The 20,655-nt window shown below is 49.4% G+C and overlaps 1 protein-coding gene across 3 annotated transcripts in view; it reads left to right on the forward strand.

Annotated features, from left to right (window-relative positions):
* MFRP (membrane frizzled-related protein) overlaps positions 1–10,425 on the forward strand; it is a 246,111-nt gene extending 235,686 nt beyond the window's left edge. For all 3 annotated transcript variants that reach the window (XM_069614362.1, XM_069614361.1, XM_069614363.1), the window contains one exon: positions 9,890–10,425. In XM_069614362.1, the coding sequence (XP_069470463.1) occupies positions 9,890–10,114 (225 nt within the window). In that variant the 3' untranslated portion in view covers positions 10,115–10,425. The remainder of the gene's footprint in view (positions 1–9,889) is intronic.
* Positions 10,426–20,655: the final 10,230 nt, after the last annotated feature.

Raw genomic sequence — 20,655 nt, forward strand, 5'->3', positions numbered from 1 at the left:
CTTGGTACACTGATGTAGAGTTTGTGGGGCATATAGAGTGTGTGGAGCTTAGTGCACTCATCTAGAGTATGTGGGGCATATAGAGTGTGTGGCGTTTAGTGCACTCATCTAGAGTTTGTTGGGGCATATAAAGTGTCTAGCTTGGTGCACTGATCTAGAGTTTGTGGGGCATGTATAGTGTGTGGAGCTTAGTGCACTCATCTAGAATGTGTGGAGCATATAGAGGGTGTAGAGCTTAGTGCACACTCATCTAGAGTTTGTGGAGCATATAGAGTGTGAGGAGTTTAGTGCACTTGCTTAGAATGTGTGGAGCATATAGAGGGTGTGGAGCTTAGTTTACTCATCTAGAATGTGTGGAGCATATAGGCTGTGACGAGCTTAGTGCACATGTGTAGGGTTTGGGGGCATATAGAGTGTGTGGAGCTTAGTTCATTCATCTAGAGTTTGTGGAGCATACAGAGTGTGAGGAGCTTAGTTCACTCGTCTAGAATGTGTGGAGCATACAGAGGGTGTGGAGCTTAGTTCACTCATCTAGAGTGTGAGGGGCATATAGAGGGTGTGGAGCTTAGTGCACTTGTCTAAAATGTGTGGAGCATATAGAGGGTGTGGAGCTTAGTACACTCGTCTAGAGTGTGAGGGGCAAATAGAGTGTGAGGAGCTTAGTTCACTCGTCTAGAATGTGTGGAGCATACAGAGGGTGTGGAGCTTAGTTCACTCATCTAGAGTGTGAGGGGCATATAGAGGGTGTGGAGCTTAGTGCACTCGTCTAGAGTTTGTGGAGCATATGGAGCATGTAGAGCTTAGTTCACTCATCTTGAATGTGTGGCGCATATAGGCTGTGAAGAGCTCATTGCACATGTGTAGGGTTTGGGAGCATATAGAGTGTGTGGAACTTAGTGCACTCGTCTAGTGTGTGTTGGGCATATAGGCTGTGTGGAGCTTAGTGCACATGTGTAGGGTGTGGGGGCATATAGAGTGTGTGGAGATTAGGGCACATGTGTAGAGTTTGTGGGGCATATTGAGTGGGTGGACCTTAGTGCACATGTGTAGAGTTTATGGGGCATATAGCGTGTGTGGAGCTTAGTGCATATGTGTAGGGTTTGGGTGCATATAGAGTGTGTGGAGCTTAGTGCACTCATCTAGAGGTTGTGGGGCATATAGAGTGTAAGGCGTTTAGTGCACTCGTCTAGAGTTTGTGGGGCATATAGTGTGTGGAGCTTGGTGCACTGATCTAGAGTTTGTGGGGCATATATAGTGTGTGGAGGTTAGTGCACTTGTGTAGAGTTTGGGGGCATATAGAGCGTGCGGAGCTTAGTGAACGTGTCTACAGTTTGTGAGGTATATAAGGTATGTGTCGCTTGGTGCACTGATCTAGAGTTTGTGGGGCATGTAGAGTGTGTGGAGCTTAGTGCACTCATCTAGAATGTGTGGAGCATTTAGAGGGTGTGGAGCATAGTGCACTCTTCTAGAGTGTGTGGAGCATACAGAGTGTGAGGAGCTTAGTTCACTTGTCTAGAATGTGTGGAGCATATAGAGGGTGTGGAGCTTAGTTCACTTGTCTAGAATGTGTGGCGCATATAGAGGGTGCAAAGTTTAGTTCACTCGTCTAGAGTGTGAGGGGCATATAGGGGGTGTGGAGCTGAGTGCACTCATCTAGAATGTGTGGAGCATTTAGAGGGTGTGGAGCTTAGTGCACTCATCTAGAATGTGTGGAGCATATAGAGGGTGTGGAGCTTAGTGCACTCATCTAGAATGTGTGGGGCATGTAGAGTGTGTGGAGCTTAGTGCACTCATCTAGAATGTGTGGAGCATTTAGAGGGTGTGGAGCTTAGTGCGCTCATCTAGAATGTGTGGAGCATATAGAGGGTATGGAGCTTAGTGCACTCGTCTAGAGTTTTTGGCACATATAGAGGGTGTGGAGCTTAGTTCACTTGTCTAGAATGTGTGGAGCATATAGAGGATGTGGAGCTTAGTTCATTCATCTAGAATGTGTGGACGCATATAGGCTGTGAAGAGCTTAGTGCACATGTGTAGGGTTTGGGAGCATATAGAGCGTGTGGAGCTTAGTCCACTCTTCTAGTGTGTGTTGAGCATATAGGATGTGTAGAGCTTAGTGCACATGTGTAGGATGTGGGGGTGTATAGAGTGTGTGGAGATTAGGGCACATGTGTAGAGTTTGTGGGGCATATTGAGTGTGTGGACCTGAGTGCACATGTGTAAAGTGTGTGGGGCATATAGAGTGTGTGGCGCTTGGTGCATATGTGTTGGGTTTGGAGGCATATAGAGTGTGTGGAGCTTAGTGCACTCATCTAGAGTTTGTGGGGCATATAGAGTGTGTTGCATTTAGTGCACTTGTCTAGAGTTTGTGGGGCATATAGAGTGTGTGGAGCTTGGTGTACTGATCTAGAGTTTGTGGTGCATAAAGAGTTTGTCACGATTAGTGGACATTTGAAGAATTTAGGGGCATATAGAGCATTTGGAGCTTAGTGCACTCATCAAGAGTATGTGGGGCATATAAAGTGTGTGGTGTTGAGTGCACACGTCTAGAGTTTGTTGGGGCATATAGAGTGTGTGTAGCTTGGTGCACTGATCTAGAGTTTGTGGAGCATATAGAGTGTGTGGAGCTTCGTGCACTTATCTAGAATGTGTGGAGCATATAGAGGGTGTTGAGCTTAGTGCACTCATCTAGAGTTTGTGGAGCATATAGAGTGTGAGGAGTTTAGTCCACTCGCCTAGAATGTGTGGAGCATATAGAGGGTGTGGAGCTCAGTTTACTCATCTAGAATGCGGGGAGAATATAGGCTGTGAAGAGCTTAGTGCACATGTGTAGGGTTTGGGGGCATATAGAGTTTGTGGAGCTTAGTGTACTCATCTGGAGTGTGTTGGGCAAATAGGTTGTGTGGAGCTTAGTGCACATGTGTAGGGTGTGGGGGCATATTGAGTGTGTGGAGCTTACTGCACATATGTACAGTTTGTGTGGCATATAGAGTGTGTGGAGCTTAGTGCACATGTGTAGAGTTTGTAGGGCATATAGACTGTGTGGAGCTTAGTGCACATGTGTAGAGTTTATGGGGCATATAGAGTCTGTGGAGCTTAGTGCATATATGTAGGGTGTGGGGGCATATCGAGTGTGTGGAGCTTAGTGCACTCGTCTAATGTTTGTGGGGCATATAGAGTGTGTGGAGCTTCGTGCACTTATCTAGAATGTGTGGAGCATATAGAGGGTGTTGAGCTTAGTGCACTCATCTAGAGTTTGTGGAGCATATAGAGTGTGAGGAGTTCAGTCCACTCGCCTAGAATGTGTGGAGCATATAGAGGGTGTGGAGCTCAGTTTACTCATCTAGAATGCGGGGAGAATATAGGCTGTGAAGAGCTTAGTGCACATGTGTAGGGTTTGGGGGCATATAGAGTTTGTGGAGCTTAGTGTACTCATCTAGAGTGTGTTGGGCAAATAGGTTGTGTGGAGTTTAATGCACATGTGTAGGGTGTGGGGGCATATTGAGTGTGTGGAGCTTACTGCACATATGTACAGTTTGTGTGACATATAGAGTGTGTGGAGCTTAGTGCACATGTGTAGAGTTTGTAGGGCATATAGACTGTGTGGAGCTTAGTGCACATGTGTAGAGTTTATGGGGCATATAGAGTCTGTGGAGCTTAGTGCATATATGTAGGGTGTGGGGGCATATCGAGTGTGTGGAGCTTAGTGCACTCGTCTAATGTTTGAGGGGCATATAGAGTGTTTGGAGCTTAATGCACTGATCTAGAGTATGTGGGGCATATAGAATGTGTGGCATTTATTGCACTTGTCTAGAGTTTGTGGGGCATATAGAGTGTGTGGTGTTTAGTGCACTCATCTAGGGTTTGGGGGCATATAGAGTGTGTGGCGTTTAGTGCACTCGTCTAGAGTTTGTGGGGCATATAGAGTGTGTGGAGCTTGGTGCACTGATCTAGAGTTTGTGGGGCATATGGAGTGTGTGGAGTTTAGTGCACATGTGTAGAGTTTGTGGGGCATATTGAGTGTGTGGAGCTTAGTGCATATATGTAGGGTTTGGGGCATGTTGAGTGTGTGGAGCTTAGTGCACTCGTCTAGAATTTGTGGGGCATATAGAGTGTGTGGAGCTTGGTGCACTGATCTAGAGTTTGTGGGGCATATAGAGTGTGTGGAGATCAGTGCACATGTGTAAGGTTTGGGGGCATATAGAGTGTGTGGAACTTAGTGCACTCATCTAAAGTTTGAGGGGCATATAGAGTGTTTGGAGCTTGGTGCACTGATCTAGAGTTTGTGGGGCTTATAGAGTCTGTGGAGCTTAGTGCATATATGTAGGGTTTGGGGGCATGTTGAGTGTGTGTAGCTTAGTGCACTCATCTAGAGTTTGGGGGCATATAGAGTGTGTGGCGTTTAGTGCACTTGTCTAGAGTTTGTGGGGCATATAGAGTGTGTGGAGCTTGGTGCACTGATCTAGAGTTTGTGGGGCATATAGAGTGTGTGGAGATCAGTGCACATGTGTAAGGTTTGGGGGCATATAGAGTGTGTGGAACTTAGTGCACTCATCTAAAGTTTGAGGGGCATATAGAGTGTTTGGAGCTTAATGCACTGATCTAGAATATGTGGGGCATATAGAGTGTGTGGCGCTTCTTGCACTTGTCTAGAGTTTGTGGGGCATATAGAGTGTGTGGAGCTTAGTGCATTCGTCTAGAGGTTGTGGGGCATATAGAGTGTGTGGAGCTTAGTGCACTCTTCTAGAGTATGTGGGGCATATATACTGTGTGGCGTTTAGTGCACTTGTCTAGAGTTTGTGGGGCATATGGAGTGTGTGGAGCTTAGTGCCCATGTCTAGACTTTGTGGGGCATATAGAGTGGGTGGTGTTTGGTGCACTGATCTAGAGTTTGTGGGGCATACAGAGTGTGTGGAGCTTAGTGCACTCATCTAAAGTATGTGGGGCAGATAGAGTTTGTGGAGTTTAGTGCACTCATCTAGAGTATGTGGGGCATATAGAGTGCATGCATTTAGTGCACTCATCTAGTGTTTGTGGGGAATATAGAGTCTGTGGAGCTTAGTGCACTCATCAAGAGTTTGTGGGGCATATAGAGTGTGTGGTGCTTGGTACACTGATCTAGAGTTTGTGGGGCATATAGTGTGTGTGGAGCTTAGTGCACTCATCTAGAGTATGTGGGGCATATAGAGTGTGTGGCGCTTGGTGCACTAATCTAGAGTTTGGGGGCATATCGAGTGTGTGGATCTTAGTGCACTCATCTAGAGTATGTGGGGCATATAGAGTGTGTGGTGTTTAGTGCACTCGTCTAGAGTTTGTTGGGGCATATAGAGTGTGTAGCTTGGTGCACTGATCTAGAGTTTGTGGGGCATGTAGAGTGTGTGGAGCTTAGTGCACTCATCTAGAATGTTTGGAGCATATAGAGGGTGTGGAGCTTAGTGCACACTCATCTAGAGTTTGTGGGGCATATAGAGTGTGTGGAGCTTTGTGCACTCTTCTAGAGTATGTGGGGCATATATACTGTGTGGCGTTTATTGCACTTGTCTAGAGTTTGTGGGGCATATGGAGTGTGTGGAGCTTAGTGCACTCATCTAGAATGTGTGGGGCATATAGAGTGTGTGGAGCTTAGTGCATTCGTCTAGAGTTTGTGGAGCATATAGAGTGTGTGGAGCTTTGTGCACTCTTCTAGAGTATCTGGGGCATATAGAGTGTGTGGCGTTTAGTGCACTCGTCTAAAGAGTTTGTGGGGCATATAGAGTGTGTGGAGCTTGGTGCACTGATCTAGAGTTTGTGGGGCACATAGAGTGTGTGGAGATCAGTGCACATGTGTAAGTTTTGGGGGCATATAAAGTGTGTGGAGCTTAGTGCACTCGTCTAAAGTTTGAGGGGCATATAGAGTGTTTGGAGCTTAATGCACTGATCTAGAGTATGTGGGGCATATAGAGTGTGTGACGCTTATTGCACTTGTCTAGAGTTTGTGGGGCATATAGAGTGTGTGGAGCTTAGTGCATTCCTCTAGGGTTTGTGGGGCATATAGAGTGTGTGGAGCTTAGTGCACTCTTCTAGAGTATATGGGGCATATATACTGTGTGGCGTTTAGTGCACTTGTCTAGAGTTTGTGGGGCATATGTAGTGTGTGGAGCTTAGTGCCCATGTCTAGACTTTGTGGGGCATATAGAGTGTGTGGCGCTTGGTGCACTGATCTAGAGTTTGGGGGGCATATAGAGTGTGGGGAGCTTAGTGCACCCATCTAAAGTATGTGGGGCATATAGAGTGTGTGGAGCTTAGTGCACTCATCTAGAGTATGTGGGGCATATAGAGTGCATGCATTTAGTGAACTCGTCTAGTGTTTGTGGGGCATATAGTGTGTGTGGAGTTTAGTGCACTCATCTAGAGTTTGTGGGGCATATAGAGTGTGTGGTGCTTGGTACACTGATGTAGAGTTTGTGGGGCATATAGAGTGTGTGGAGCTTAGTGCACTCATCTAGAGTATGTGGGGCATATAGAGTGTGTGGCGCTTGGTGCACTAATCTAGAGTTTGGGGGCATATCGAGTGTGTGGAGCTTTGTGCACTCATCTAGAATGTGTGGAGCATATAGAGGGTGTGGAGCTTAGTGCACACTCATCTAGAGTTTGTGGAGCATATAGAGTGTGAGGAGTTTAGTGCACTTGCTTAGAATGTGTGGAGCATATAGAGGGTGTGGAGCTTAGTTTACTCATCTAGAATGTGTGGAGCATATAGGCTGTGACGAGCTTAGTGCACATGTGTAGGGTTTGGGGGCATATAGAGTGTGTGGAGCTTAATGCGCTCGTCTAGAGTGTGTTGGGCATATAGAGTGTGTGGCGTTTAGTGCACTCATCTAGAGTTTGTTGGGGCATATAGAGTGTCTAGCTTGGTGCACTGATCTAGAGTTTGTGGGGCATGTAGAGTGTGTGGAGCTTAGTGCACTCATCTAGAATGTGTGGAGCATATAGAGGGTGTGGAGCTTAGTGCACACTCATCTAGCGTTTGTGGAGCATATAGAGTGTGAGGAGTTTAGTGCACTTGCTTAGAATGTGTGGAGCATATAGAGGATGTGGAGCTTAGTTTACTCATCTAGAATGTGTGGAGCATATAGGCTGTGACGAGCTTAGTGCACATGTGTAGGGTTTGGGGGCATATAGAGTGTGTGGAGCTTAATGCGCTCGTCTAGAGTGTGTTGGGCATATAGGATGTGTGGAGCTTGGTGCACATGTGTAGGGTGTGGGGGCATATTGAGTGTGTGGAGTTTAGTGCACATGTGTAGAGTGTGTGGGGCATTTAGAGTGTGTGGAGCTTAGTGCACATGTGTAGAGTTTGTGGGGCATATTGTGCGTGTGGAGCTTAGTGCACAAGTGTAGAGTTTGTGGGGCATATAGAGTGTGTGGAGCTTAGTGCATTCATCTAGAGTATCTGGGGCATATAGAGTGTGTGGAGCTTAGTGCACTCATCTAGAGTTTGTGGGGCATATAGAGTGTGTGGTGTTTAGTGCACTCGTCTAGAGTTTGTGGGGCATATAGAGTGTCTGGACCTTGGTGCACCGATCTAGAGTTTGCGGGGCATATAGAGTGTGTGGAGATTAGTGCACAGGTGTGGGGTTTGTGGGGCATATTGTGTGTGTGGAGCTTAGTGCAGAAGTGTAAAGTTTGTGGGGCATATAGAGTGTGTGCAGCTTAGTGCATTCATCTAGAGTATGTGGGGCATATAGAGTGTGTGGCGTTTAGTGCACTCATCTAGAGTTTGTGGGGCATATAGAGTGTGTGGAGCTTAGTGCACTCGTCTAGAGTTTGTGGGGCATATAAAGTGCTTGGCACTTGGTGCACTGATCTAGAGTTTGTGGGGCATATAGAGTGTGTGGAGCTTAGAGCACTCATCTAGAGTATGTGGGGCATATAGAGTGTGTGGAGTTTAGTGCACTCATCTAGAGTATGTGGGGCATATAGAGTGTGTGGAGCTTAGTGAACTCATCTAGAGTTTGTGGGGCATATACAGTGTGTGGTGCTTGGTACACTGATGTAGAGTTTCTGGGGCATATAGAGTGTGTGGAGCTTAGTGCACTCATCTAGAGTATGTGGGGCATATAGAGTGTGTGGCGCTTGGTGCACTAATCTAGAGTTTGGGGGCATATCGAGTGTGTGGAGCTTAGTGCACTCATCTAGAGTATGTGGGGCATATAGAGTGTGTGGCGTTTAGTGCACTCATCTAGAGTTTGTTGGGACATATAAAGTGTCTAGCTTGGTGCACTGATCTAGAGTTTGTGGGGCATGTAGAGTGTGTGGAGCTTAGTGCACTCATCTAGAATGTGTGGAGCATATAGAGGGTGTGGAGCTTAGTGCACACTCATCTAGAGTTTGTGGAGCATATAGAGTGTGAGGAGTTTAGTGCACTTGCTTAGAATGTGTGGAGCATATAGAGGGTGTGGAGCTTAGTTTACTCATCTAGAATGTGTGGAGCATATAGGCTGTGACGAGCTTAGTGCACATGTGTAGGGTTTGGGGGCATATAGAGTGTGTGGAGCTTAATGCGCTCGTCTAGAGTGTGTTGGGCATATAGGCTGTGTGGAGCTTGGTGCACATGTGTAGGGTGTGGGGGCATATTGAGTGTGTGGGGTTTAGTGCACATGTGTAGAGTGTGTGGGGCATATAGAGTGTGTGGAGCTTAGTGCACATGTGTAGAGTTTGTGGGGCATATTGTGTGTGTGGAGCTTAGTGCACAAGTGTAGAGTTTGTGGGGCATATAGAGTGTGTGGAGCTTAGTGCATTCATCTAGAGTATCTGGGGCATATAGAGTGTGTGTAGCTTAGTGCACTCATCTAGAGTTTGTGGGGCATATAGAGTGTGTAGTGTTTAGTGCACTCGTCTAGAGTTTGTGGGGCATATAGAGTGTGTGGACCTTGGTGCACCGATCTAGAGTTTGTGGGGCATATAGAGTGTGTGGAGATTAGTGCACATGTGTGGGGTTTGTGGGGCATATTGTGTGTGTGGAGCTTAGTGCACAAGTGTAAAGTTTGTGGGGCATATAGAGTGTGTCAGCTTAGTGCATTCATCTAGAGTATGTGGGGCATATAGAGTGTGTGGCGTTTAGTGCACTCATCTAGAGTTTGTGGGGCATATAGAGTGTGTGGAGCTTAGTGCACTCGTCTAGAGTTTGTGGGGCATATAAAGTGTTTGGCACTTGGTGCACTGATCTAGAGTCTGTGGGGCATATAGAGTGTGTGGAGCTTAGAGCACTCATCTAGAGTATGTGGGGCATATAGAGTGTGTGGAGTTTAGTGCACTCATCTAGAGTATGTGGGGCATATAGAGTGCGTGCATTTAGTGCACTCATCTAGTGTTTGTGGGGCATATAGAGTGTGTATAGCTTAGTGCAGTCTTCTACAGTTTGTGAGGCATGTAGAGTGTGTGGAGCTTAGTGCACTTGTCTAGAGTTTGTGGGGCATATAGAGTGTGTGGCGCTTGGTGCACTGATCTAGAGTTTGTGGGGCATATAGAGTGTGTGGAGCTTAGTGCACTCATCTAGAGTATGCGGGGCAAATAGAGTGTGTGGTGTTTGGTGCACTGATCTAGAATTTGTGGGGCACATAGAGTGTGTGGAGCTTAGGGCACTCATCACATATGTTGGGCATATAGAGTGCATGGCATTTAGTGCACTCATCTAGTGTTTGTGGGGCATTTAGAGTGTGCGGAGCTTAGTGCAGTCATCTACAGTTTGTGGGGCAGTGTGTGGAGCCTAGGGTCCATGGACAGACAGTGTGAGGAGCTGAGATGTACGCGGGTTTAACCATGGTGGTCACTGAGGGCTTTCCTGATTACCACTGCTGCTGTTCATAATGTATTTGCACAATGTTGTTTATATTGTTGATTTTGTCTTCCGCAGAGCCTGCTGGAACTGCCTTGCTATGATCATCTGCGCCCACTGGTCTGCGGCCTCCTTGTGCCCAAATGTACCAGGAATGGTGGTGTCCTTTTGCCATGCCGGTCTGTCTGCCTATGGGCCGAAAATGGCTGCCAACCCTCTCTGGGCCTCCTCGGCATCATCTGGCCCTTCAACTGCAACATCCTGCCCGATTCCGATGACCCCACAGAGTGCGTGATGCCCTGAGGGGCACACAGGGCGCACCCCAGCAAAGTCACCTCATGGCTTCTTACACTGGTCTGATTGACTATATTTAAGAATAGCAACCCTTCTCTTTAAAAGAAAACCACAACATTGGCCCCCATTGTGAATTCAAGACTGTAGATGTGTTTGCAGTCTGCAGGCCCACTGGATGACAACATATGAGCCTCACTGCTCTATGGGGAGACCCTGCATAATGGGCAGGTTTGGGGAGCACACAGAAAAGGATGGACTGTCAGTCGAGTTTCAGTCTCTGCTGCCATATGAACCTAGTGACCACATGAAGAGTGTGTAAAGTAGAACACCTGTCCACGGAAACAGCTCAACAACCATCAATGAAGGCCTTTGTCAACTTGAGACCTCCAATGGCGGCTAAGAAGTACATGCATTGCAAGGGTAGGGGTAATGTGGCCAAGGTGCAAGAATGAATGCCTTGTGTACCGCCTCTGCCATCCTATGGATAACGTGGCACTACTGTGTGTGCTCCATGTCCTGAGCAAGGGGATCTTAGGTGTAGGACATCCCACTTTTACAAGGGGCATGGCAGGTGTGGCAGCTGATGTGGATGACTGTGGTAATGCAGAATCAAAGCGCCAGCCACACACTATCCCTTTGGCACCCAGAAATGCAACCTATCACAAGGGTGGCCTTCACTTTGCTTGATTGCCTGCGTCACTACCCTATAACTCTGCAAAACCAATGACAAATTCTTATAAGAAGCACCCTGCAAAACGTCTTGCATTTGACGTCCTGACTGGCCTCTTTGGTTGCATTGCTGACTGGCCACCTCTGCTCTCCTCTCCCCTTTCTTTTGTGGCAAGCATCCGTGTGTGTAGTACCTGTCGTTGTCTGATTGTTGTTGGACCCTCCCATGGACACTTACTGAATTGGAATATTTCCAAACACAGCTATTGCAAAGTAGGCAGAAATACAGGGACCAATCAATAGGGAACTAGACATTATGGGGCTATAATTTTCTCCAGCTTTGCGTAGAGACAAAGGGAGGGGGGTGTTACATGTGTGCGGGCCCATTTGTATGTGTGCGCAAATCAAAACGACTGTATTGTAGAGCTCAGGGCAGATTCAGAAGGGGTAGTTATCTACCTAAGATTATATGTTAGATGGTCTTTTGTGCTCAAACTGTACTTATCAGGAACTGAACACTCAACTTTAAAGTTATGAAACGTTGCAGCCTTTGTCTTAAAAGGGTCGTGCAGCAGCAAAGACCTCTGATCGTGTGCCTGGCCTTATGTCCTGAAACTTCCCAAGCCTTTCCCAAGTTTTTTTGGCGGGGCCACTGTTCATAAAATGTTGCACCTGCCTGCCCTTAGATCCAGCCCCACTGGGTTTATTGTTATGTACCCCATTAAGGACCCGCCTGCTCTCTTCTGCCTCGTGCATTGTGTTAACTAATTCGAGCAAATAGTTGATAGTTCCAGCGATTTGTGCACTTTCCACATTGTAAATAATGTTTATGCCTTGCTCACCCTTGTCCCCCAGAAAGGAAACCTGCAGCCCTCCCCCCACCCCTCAGTACTGCAGGCTGTGCGACCAAGGTCTGCGCTGGGTCTATGGTTTGCCTGGCTTCAAAGTGGCAACGCTACCCTCTCTGAAGACACTCCACCAGGTGCCACCAAAGACGCACCACCCAGTGGGAAACAGACACTCAGCATTGAGGAGTGACGAGTGCTTGCTGGGACATCAATGGCCATTCAAGGTAAAAAGAGCACAAAGGCTCAATATTGAAGGGACTACATTTCCCAAGAGCAGTAGAGTAAGTGGCCAGACAGGGAGTGTTTCATGGTTACTCATTATGTGGTCCTGCAGATATTTTGGACCGCAACTGCCATGGTCCTACATCACTGACTACGCCGGCCAGGGATTGTGGGGTTTGAAGTCTAAAACCAAAGCTATATAATGTGTAACAATGAATGACGACTCCTCCATCTTTTACCCTCAATTTTAGAAATTGTATTTAAGGATGAGCATGATTGTGGTACCATAACAGCTGGCTAAGCACATTTGAGGGCAGTGCTGCAAAGACTTAAAAGTATTGCTTTGACTCATCAGTGATTGCGTCAGGGTCTGTCAACCTTTTCAATTGAAATGGGCCGCTGGGCTTACAGGGTCCCTGAGTAGCTACCCAGTGTTGGCAGTCTTATGACACGAAATCATATTCATTTAATTTAGGACATTACGTGTGTGCAGCACCCATGTTACATACAAGCTGCCCTTACTTGGAGTCTCAGGCTGTCACCTCCCTCTTGCAGTCTCTGGAAATATTCTTAGCAACTCTTTGCCTTTTTACTCGGATTTCCCAGGCATGTGCACCATCTGTTCAAAGTGCGATTAATAGCCTGAGGCATTAGTGGGCATTTAGTGTTTCAGCTCCCTGCTGGCTGCTGTGATAATGTGTAGCAATACACCACCTCCTTTGACTTTATTATAGTTTGAAAACTCCACAGGCACCTCTCATTGTTTTTCCCAGCTGTAAAGGAAGGGGAAAGGAGCCCCTAGACCAGGGGTGGACTGGGAACCAAAAGAGGCCCTGGAAATAATTTTGAAAGTGGCCCCATATTACACATTTCAAGCAAGCCCAACCCTTTTACCTAGCAGAACATATTGAAATAAAATAGGTTTTCACACAAAAGAGGCCCAAGGTGCAGAGGCCCACTGGGAAATGTGCAGTCACCGGGTAAGTGGCCAAATGGTAATCTGCTCCTTCAGTTTCTTTCTGCACTGGCTCCAGGTTTTCAGCATCCTTCTGCATTAGCTACGGGTGTCCAGCATCCTTCTGCATTAGCTCCAGGTGTTCAGCATCTTTCTGCCTTCTGCATTAGCTACAGGTGTCCAGCATCCTTCTGCATTAGCTCCAGGTGTTCAGCATCCTTCTGCATTAGCTCCAGGTGTTCAGCATCTTTCTGCATTAGCTCCAGGTGTTCCGCATCCTTCTGCATTAGCTCCAGGTGTTCAGCATCCTTCTGCATTAGCTCCAGGTGTTCAGCATCCTTCTGCATTAGCTACAGGTGTTCAGCATCTTTCTGCATTAGCTACAGGTGTTCAGCATCCTTCTGCATTAGCTCCAGGTGTTCAGCATCCTTCTGCATTAGCTCCAGGTGTTCAGCATCCTTCTGCATTAGCTCCACGTGTTCAGCATCCTTCTGCATTAGCTCCAGGTGTTCAGCATCCTTCTGCATTAGCTCCACGTGTTCAGCATCCTTCTGCATTAGCTCCAGGTGTTCAGCATCTTTCTGCATTAGCTCCAGGTGTTCAGTGTCCTTCTGCATTAGCTCCAGGTTTTCAGCATCTTTCTGCATTAGCTCCAGGTGTTCAGCATCTTTCTGCATTAGCTAATAGCTCCAGGTGTTCAGCAGCTTTCTGCATTAGCTCCCGGTGTTCAACATTTTTCTTGCATTAGCTCCAGGTGTTCAGTATCCTTCTGCATTAGCTCCAGGTGTTCAGCATCCTTCTGCATTAGCTCCCGGTGTTCAGCATCCTTCTGCATGAGCTCCAGGTGTTCAGCATCCTTCTGCATTAGCTCCAGGCGTTCAGCATCTTTCTGCATTAGCTCCAGGTGTTCAGTATCTTTCTGCATTAGCTCCAGGTGTTCAGCATCCTCCTGAATTCGCTACAGGTGTTCAGCATCCTTCTGCATTAGCTCCAGATGTTCTGCATTTCGTTTTTGAATAGTCTTTCCGTGAATAGTTTCCTCTAGAATTGTGAGTACCAGTTTTCTGTCTTCTAGATTAGGATGTTCTTTCTCCATCGTACAGTGATACCGGGGAGTCGTTAAGTGCTTTAAGCATAACAACTACCTTTTTTTTAAAGAGATGAAAGGTCTCTAAAAAAATAGATTCTTCGTAGTAAGCTGATGACCTCCCCATAGACACAGAAATAATATTACAATTTGTGGAACATTTAGAAGGTGAAACTGGCCCCACTCCACAGTCAAAATTCACAGCATGCTTTCTTCAGAAATCATATAGCCAGGTGACAGCTGGGGTGAGTTCTGATAATGAATCGTGCAGAGAGGGCCCTCCCACAATGCTTGGGGAAAGTATATATCTTTCTAATGCTACAGGCTGCTTAATAACTCAATCTACACAGCAATCCATGCACAATACCTTTGTTACGGAAGCATGTTTAAGCGTAGAAAAATAAATGGTTGCCTCGGAGAGTCTGCTTATAAACATAAGCTCTTCACCAAGTGTATTTATTTCTTGAGGGCCAGCCTCTATTTCTGTCAATCATTCTGGTCACCCAAAATGTATAGAATCTGAGGTGAGCTCTTTAGCGAGTGTTTCCACGACACCAGTTAAGGAAATCACAGGTGTCGGCTCACAAGAGACAGGGTTCGAGCAGAATCAAGTTTATTCCGAAGCGCTGCTGTTTTTAAAGACCTGGATTTATCCAGAACTACCAGATCACTGAACTTTTGGTGCTAGTTCGATTGTCGCTCTAAACGTGATATTACAGTCGCTAGTCCGGCTCGACAATAATTTAAGGGATGAAGTCAAAAGGATTTCTTTATTGACACCTGAGCTTTCAACAAGGCCATTCATCTACTCCTTTCAGAAAACTCCAGTCTATACAACTTGGAAAGAAATGTCATGACAATGATGAACTCAAAACTAAGTCTGAACATCCTAACATTGGTTGCATGGTTAAAAACAAAAAAACAATAAAAAAAAAAGTATGCTTTGACTTTGAAAGGAAAGGCAATGAAGAACGTAAAGATTGTTAAGCCACAACACCAGACAGGTTTGAGGAAGTTACTACGTAATCTCGCGTGGTCTGCAAAAGCAGGACTGGGTCTGTACCATAATCATTGTCTAACTTGCAAATTGAGGAAATTGAAATCCAAGAAGAAAAAAAAACCTGAGGGGCGTGGCCTGGAGCGCCACGGATGAGGCTGCTCCACTGACGGCCTCCGTTGGGGTCTGCGGCTTCAACTAATCATCAGCCGGCTCCCACCATGCTGTTGCGGTCTTCGGAGGGGGAACCTGCAGTGGAATAACTCCTGCACCCACTGTTGCAATTCCGGAGCCTAACGCGGCGGATTGCTTGAGAACGCGGCACGGGAACTTGGAGATGGTGTTCCCTGCCGCGTTTTAACATGGCGGCCGCGACCGAGGATCCTCCCTACCGTGGCCCGATGGCGCTTCTCTGTGGGCCATGACCCGGTGCAGGGGTGCGGCCTGCCTCTGGGGCGCAGTATCACTCCACACATAGTGCCTCCTGTTCCCCCCTGCACCCACTGACCCAGCGTATTACGCACCTGGAGGCTGCCCTGGACCCCGGTGCCCTCCTATCCTAGCGCCGGGAGCTACGATATACCTTCATCCCCCCCGCCTGGGCCTGTCGGCGCGGGGGCTCCGGGCGGCTGCGGCTGCCCTGCCTTCTTCCAGGAGACTCGGCGCGCGCTCCGAACTCCTGTGGAGCCACGGCGCGGCACCCAGTGCCCTGGGCCGGTGGAGGCGGCGACCTGCCTGCAACTATAGGGGACCCTCCTGGAGGAGGGCTCCCTAGCCAGCATCGACTGCGCGGCCCGGCTCCCTGAAGGCGGAGCGCACACCCCGCTGAGTGAGGCGTGCATCTTTCTCCCTGGCCCTGTGCCTGTGGGGGCCCTGTCACCCGTCCCCCCTGATGCGGGGCCTCTCCTGCTCCCCGCAGCCTCACCACAGCTACACCTGCCACCGGCCTCTTCTTGAGGGGCTTGCTACTGGAGGCCTGCCACCACCTTGGAGCTCACCGGATCGCTCACCCCCCTACTGGCTGTGGCCCTGGGCTCCCCCGCTCCAGGTCACTCAGGCCCTGACCCTCTGGTGATTGCCCTCCAGCAGTGGGCTCGGTGCCCCCGCGGCTTCCTGGGGCGCTCCGGCCCACCATCATCACTTACCAATGGAACAGAGCCACCTCCATTGTCCTGGATCCTGGCTGTGGTGAGGGGGCCACGTGTTTTCTTTTCTTACCCAGTGTGGCTTCTCATCACAGCACTACTACCGCCTTGTGCAGGCACACCCACGCCTCCGACTTCCACAACCTCCTGGGGCGCCCCGGCCCACTCCACCCTCTGCTACTATCATCTCTGGTCCCTGCGGCCCCTGGCAGTGAGTACAACTCCCCCACGCTGGGCCAACTCTTGGGAGCCAACGCTTCTCCCGCAAAACCATGTCCAAAGCACTGAAAGCATCAAGGTCCACCGACATTACCACCATTCTGCTGGCCCCGGAGCAGGGTAAGAAAACCGACCCCCTAAACTAACTCCCCAGAAGACCTCCAATGAGAAGGGCACGCTCGCCACCAAGGAGGATCTTCAGGCCTTCATGTCGGATATTAAAACGGAATTTTGGAACTGCATGACAGAACTCACAGCCAAGCTGGAACAACGAGTTGACAACATTGAACATCGAATAGTGGAGGTTGAGGAACTGGCAGTGGACCACTCTAACTCGCTGACAGAGATGCAACGCACCATCCAAACATAAATGGATAGAACAGAAATCCTCGAATTCAAGCAAGAAGATATGGAAAACCGCTCCTGTCGCAATAATCTATGCATTCGAGGGGTGCCTTCATCATTCTCAGATAAGGAACTTCCTGAATACATAAGCACCCTCTTTCAATCTCTACTGCTGGACTTGGATGAAACGCAACTCCTACTTGACCGCACCCACAGGATGCGTCCCCGACGAGGAGCCGACACAGACACCCCTCCAGACGTCATTATAAGAGTCCATTTTTTCACCACCAAGGTGGCCATCTCCGAAATTGCCCGCTCAAAGGACGAACTCTCCTTCCAGGGATCCTCAATCCAAATCTTCCAGGATCTTCCATGATCTATCCCCGCTAACCCTCCAAAAGCGCAGAATGCTCAGTCCCCTCACCCTCTTTCTCCGAGACCAGCAAATTCGTTACCAATGGCTGTTTCCCACAGCGCTACAATTTTCATACAAAGGTACCCCTCGCACCATCAGCCATCTCGACGACGTGGCATCCATTCTGTGGCCGGATTCCCCCAGGGGCACAGGGCCTTCACTCCCGCCCTGGGCGGATCCTGCCCTGGCATCGGGCTCCCCTAGGCCGAGACGGACCCCCTGTTCCCAGGTGCAGAGAGTCCGCAAACCCAGATGACAGCCTGTGTCTCCCCGACAGACTTCAATCGGTCCCCCTGGTCACAGTTAGGCCCTCCCGCTGGAGGCCAAAGTTGGAAGTCCGGATCTCCCGTTGGAGGCCATTACTAAAAACCTTCAGCCACAGGAGTTCTAAATCCGTAGACACCTCGCAGCTATGGCTAACCTAGCTCCCTCCCAAACCTCCCACGTGCAGCAGTCGACCTCGGAAGGCCAGCCTCCGCACCTAAAACTGAAACTCACCACCCTAAATGTCAGGGGCCTGAACTCCCCCCACCGAAGAGGAAATCTATTTTACAGAGGCTGCAAAACGACGGAACCTCAATCGCTTTCCTACAGGAAACACACCTAATTCCAGCGGACTTCTCCCGCCTGCGAAGCAGGCTCTTCCCCACGCAATTCTTAGCATCCAACGGTACAAAAAAGGGCGGTACCGCCATTCTCTTCATTGCAGGCCTCAACCCCCAGATCCTCGACGTAATGCGATACCAAGAGGGTCGCTTCGTGGCAGTCAAATGCATCATTAGGGTCCAACTCTACACCCTCGTCTCAGTTTACGCCCCGAATGAGATCCAAGAAAGGTTCTACCAAGACCTGGAGGAGACTCTCCTCCCGTTCACTGAGGGACAACTCCTCATCGGGGCGATTTTAATGGAGCCCCAGATCCCCTCAAAGACAGATCTCACTCCCCCACCTCCAAGGATCTGAAGCTGGCTGTGGCCTTACTCCACTTGTTTCGCACGCTTAACGTTGTCGATACCTGGAGGGTACTGTACCAAGAGGAGAAAGACTTCACCTTCTACTCATACGTACACCGCACTTTCTCCAGAATCGACCTGGTGCTGGCCTCTCCCCAGATCCTGGCCTTCACGGACAACGTCATGATTGGCCCCCGGATCCTCTCGGACCATGCCCCAGTATTGCTCTCCCTCCGAGCCCATGACCCGGACCCCCCTCCTCGCCGCCAATGGAGTCTGTATGACCCGATCCTGGGGGACATATCTGTGAGAGATGCGATCGCCAGGACAATTAAAAACTTCTTCACTGAAAATTGCAATGAGGACACTTCTCCAGCTAATACCTGGGACGCCATGAAAGCCATCCTCAGAGGGGAACTGATTGCCCAAGGTGCCGCGTTTCACAAACAGAAGAAGGCGACTCGAGAGGCCCTGCAGGCCGAAGTCTGCGCAGTCGAAGCTACCCACAAGCAAAGGGATCGTCCCCGGAATCTTACAAAGCCTTACAGATGGCGAGGAAGAGGCTTGAGGCGCACCACGCCGACACCACTGCAAACCTGCTCGCTAGAACCAAACAATGGTACTATGTCCACAATAACAAAGCCAACAAGCTGCTGGTCAGTAAGCTGGCTAGGGAGAAGACCCGGAGAACCATCCTAGGGCTTCGTGACCCACAGGGGACAGTCTACTATGCGGACCCAAAGAAAATACGGCTAGCAGTCGCTCACCAATCTGAAATCATGACGGCGGTCCTGAGGGACCTAGACGAGCAGTGTGCCTATATTCAAAAGGCGGCCCTCCCGCGCCTGTCCCCGGAGGTTAGACAAGAGCTTGAAACTCCCATCACGAACGAGAAGGTGGAAGAAGCTATAAAAACCCTGAAGCCCAGGGCCCCGGGTCCGGACGGATTCACCACCCGCTTCTACAAACTCTTCTGCCCCCAACTGGTGGTGCCCCTGACCCACCTCTTCAATTCATTTGCGGCTACCGGGACGGTCACTCCAACCATGCAGGAATACATCACAGTCCTCATCCTTAAGCCTGGAAAGGACCCCCAAGAAAACAGCTCGTACAGACCCATTTCCCTACTGAACCTGGATGCCAATATTTACTCCAAGATGCTGGCTAACCGCCTTGCTCCGGTCCTGCCGAGGATCATAGACCCGGACCAAACAGGCTTTATTAATCACTGCTCGATGAAAGACAACATCCGCAGGGCACTGGACCTTATAGAGGTGGCCACACAGAAGTCCCAACAGCTAGCCTTACTCGCCCTGGATGCGACCAAAGCTTTCGACAAGGTGGACTGGCCATACCTGACCCTCAGCCTCGAAGCCTTCAGCTTTGGGCCAACCTTCAGGAAAATGATTCTAGTGAACTACCAAGCCCCCAAAACCCAGCTCAGAATTAACGGCCGCCTTTCGGACCCTATCCCTCTTACCTGCGGAACGAGACAGGGATGTCCACTCTCCCCCCTGCTTTTCGCTCTGGCTATGGAACCGTTGGCCCAACGAGTTTGAGCTAACCCGCAGATCAGCGGCCCAAGGATAGGCGCCACACAGCACAAGATTGCCTTCTACGCGGATGATGTTTTGCTGACCACCACAAACATCAAAACCTCCCTGAGAGCAGCCCTGGCGGAGATCCGGAGCTTCGGAGAGGTAGCAGGATTCGCCATCAACTTTTCTAAATCAATAGCCCTCGGAGTGGGCCTGAGCCCAGATGAGAGGGACGCCCTGAAGAAGCAAAGCCCGTTCCACGGGAGCACCCAAGCAATCCCATACCTGGGGGTCCAGAGCCCTGCGCACCCAGCGAAAGATTACCAAGCTAACTTCCCCCCACTCTTTGAGGAATTGGAAAGAGACCTCGTTCGCTGCCGATCCCAGGAAATCTCCCTTTTGGGCCGCATAACGACATGCAAGATGAACCTTCTCCCCCGCTTTCTGTACGCCTGCGCCTCCCTCCCCGTCTCAATCCCTCTTCCCCCTATACAGAAGCTCCAAAGAAAAATGATCGACTTCATATGGAAAGGCAAGAAAGTGAGGATTCCTCGGAAAACAATGGTGACCAGCGCAAGACTGGGAGGGCTAGGAGTTCCAGATCTTCGCAAATACCACATAGCAGCACAGCTGGCCCACCTACAAGCGTGGGGTCTGGCCTCGGGACACCCAAAGTGGGTGGAGATTGAACAATCCCTCCTTCCCCTTCCTCTTCGTTCCCTCCCGTTTCTCCCTAATGCCTTACGCCAGAACTGGCCAGATGTGCTGAAGGCCACGAAACAATCATTAAAGGCATGGGAGTGGGCCCGCAGATATAGAGGTGTCCCAGGCGACCTAAGCGCGCTCTCCCCAATTTTTCACAACCCAGCCTTCTCCCCAGGAGCTCACCCACCGAACTTCAGGAACTGGGTCGCAGGGGGCCTTGAAACGCTGGGGCAACTCTTTGCAGGGGACTCCCCCTCACCTTCGAACAATGCAAAACCACCTTCTGGCTAGCGGAGACGGACAGATTCGCCTACGCCCAACTAAGACACTGGTGCTCCAATCCCCAGACTCGAATGGCGGCACTCCGACCTCTAACCCCCCTAGAGCTCACAGCGACAGACCTGCTGGCCCGGGGAAAGATCTCAGCCCTCTACAAACTACTACAAGATGAC

This window comes from Ambystoma mexicanum, chromosome 9 (genome assembly GCF_040938575.1).
Source record: "Ambystoma mexicanum isolate Mex_15411 chromosome 9, UKY_AmexF1_1, whole genome shotgun sequence".
In the NCBI taxonomy this organism is placed as follows: Eukaryota; Metazoa; Chordata; class Amphibia; order Caudata; family Ambystomatidae; genus Ambystoma; species Ambystoma mexicanum.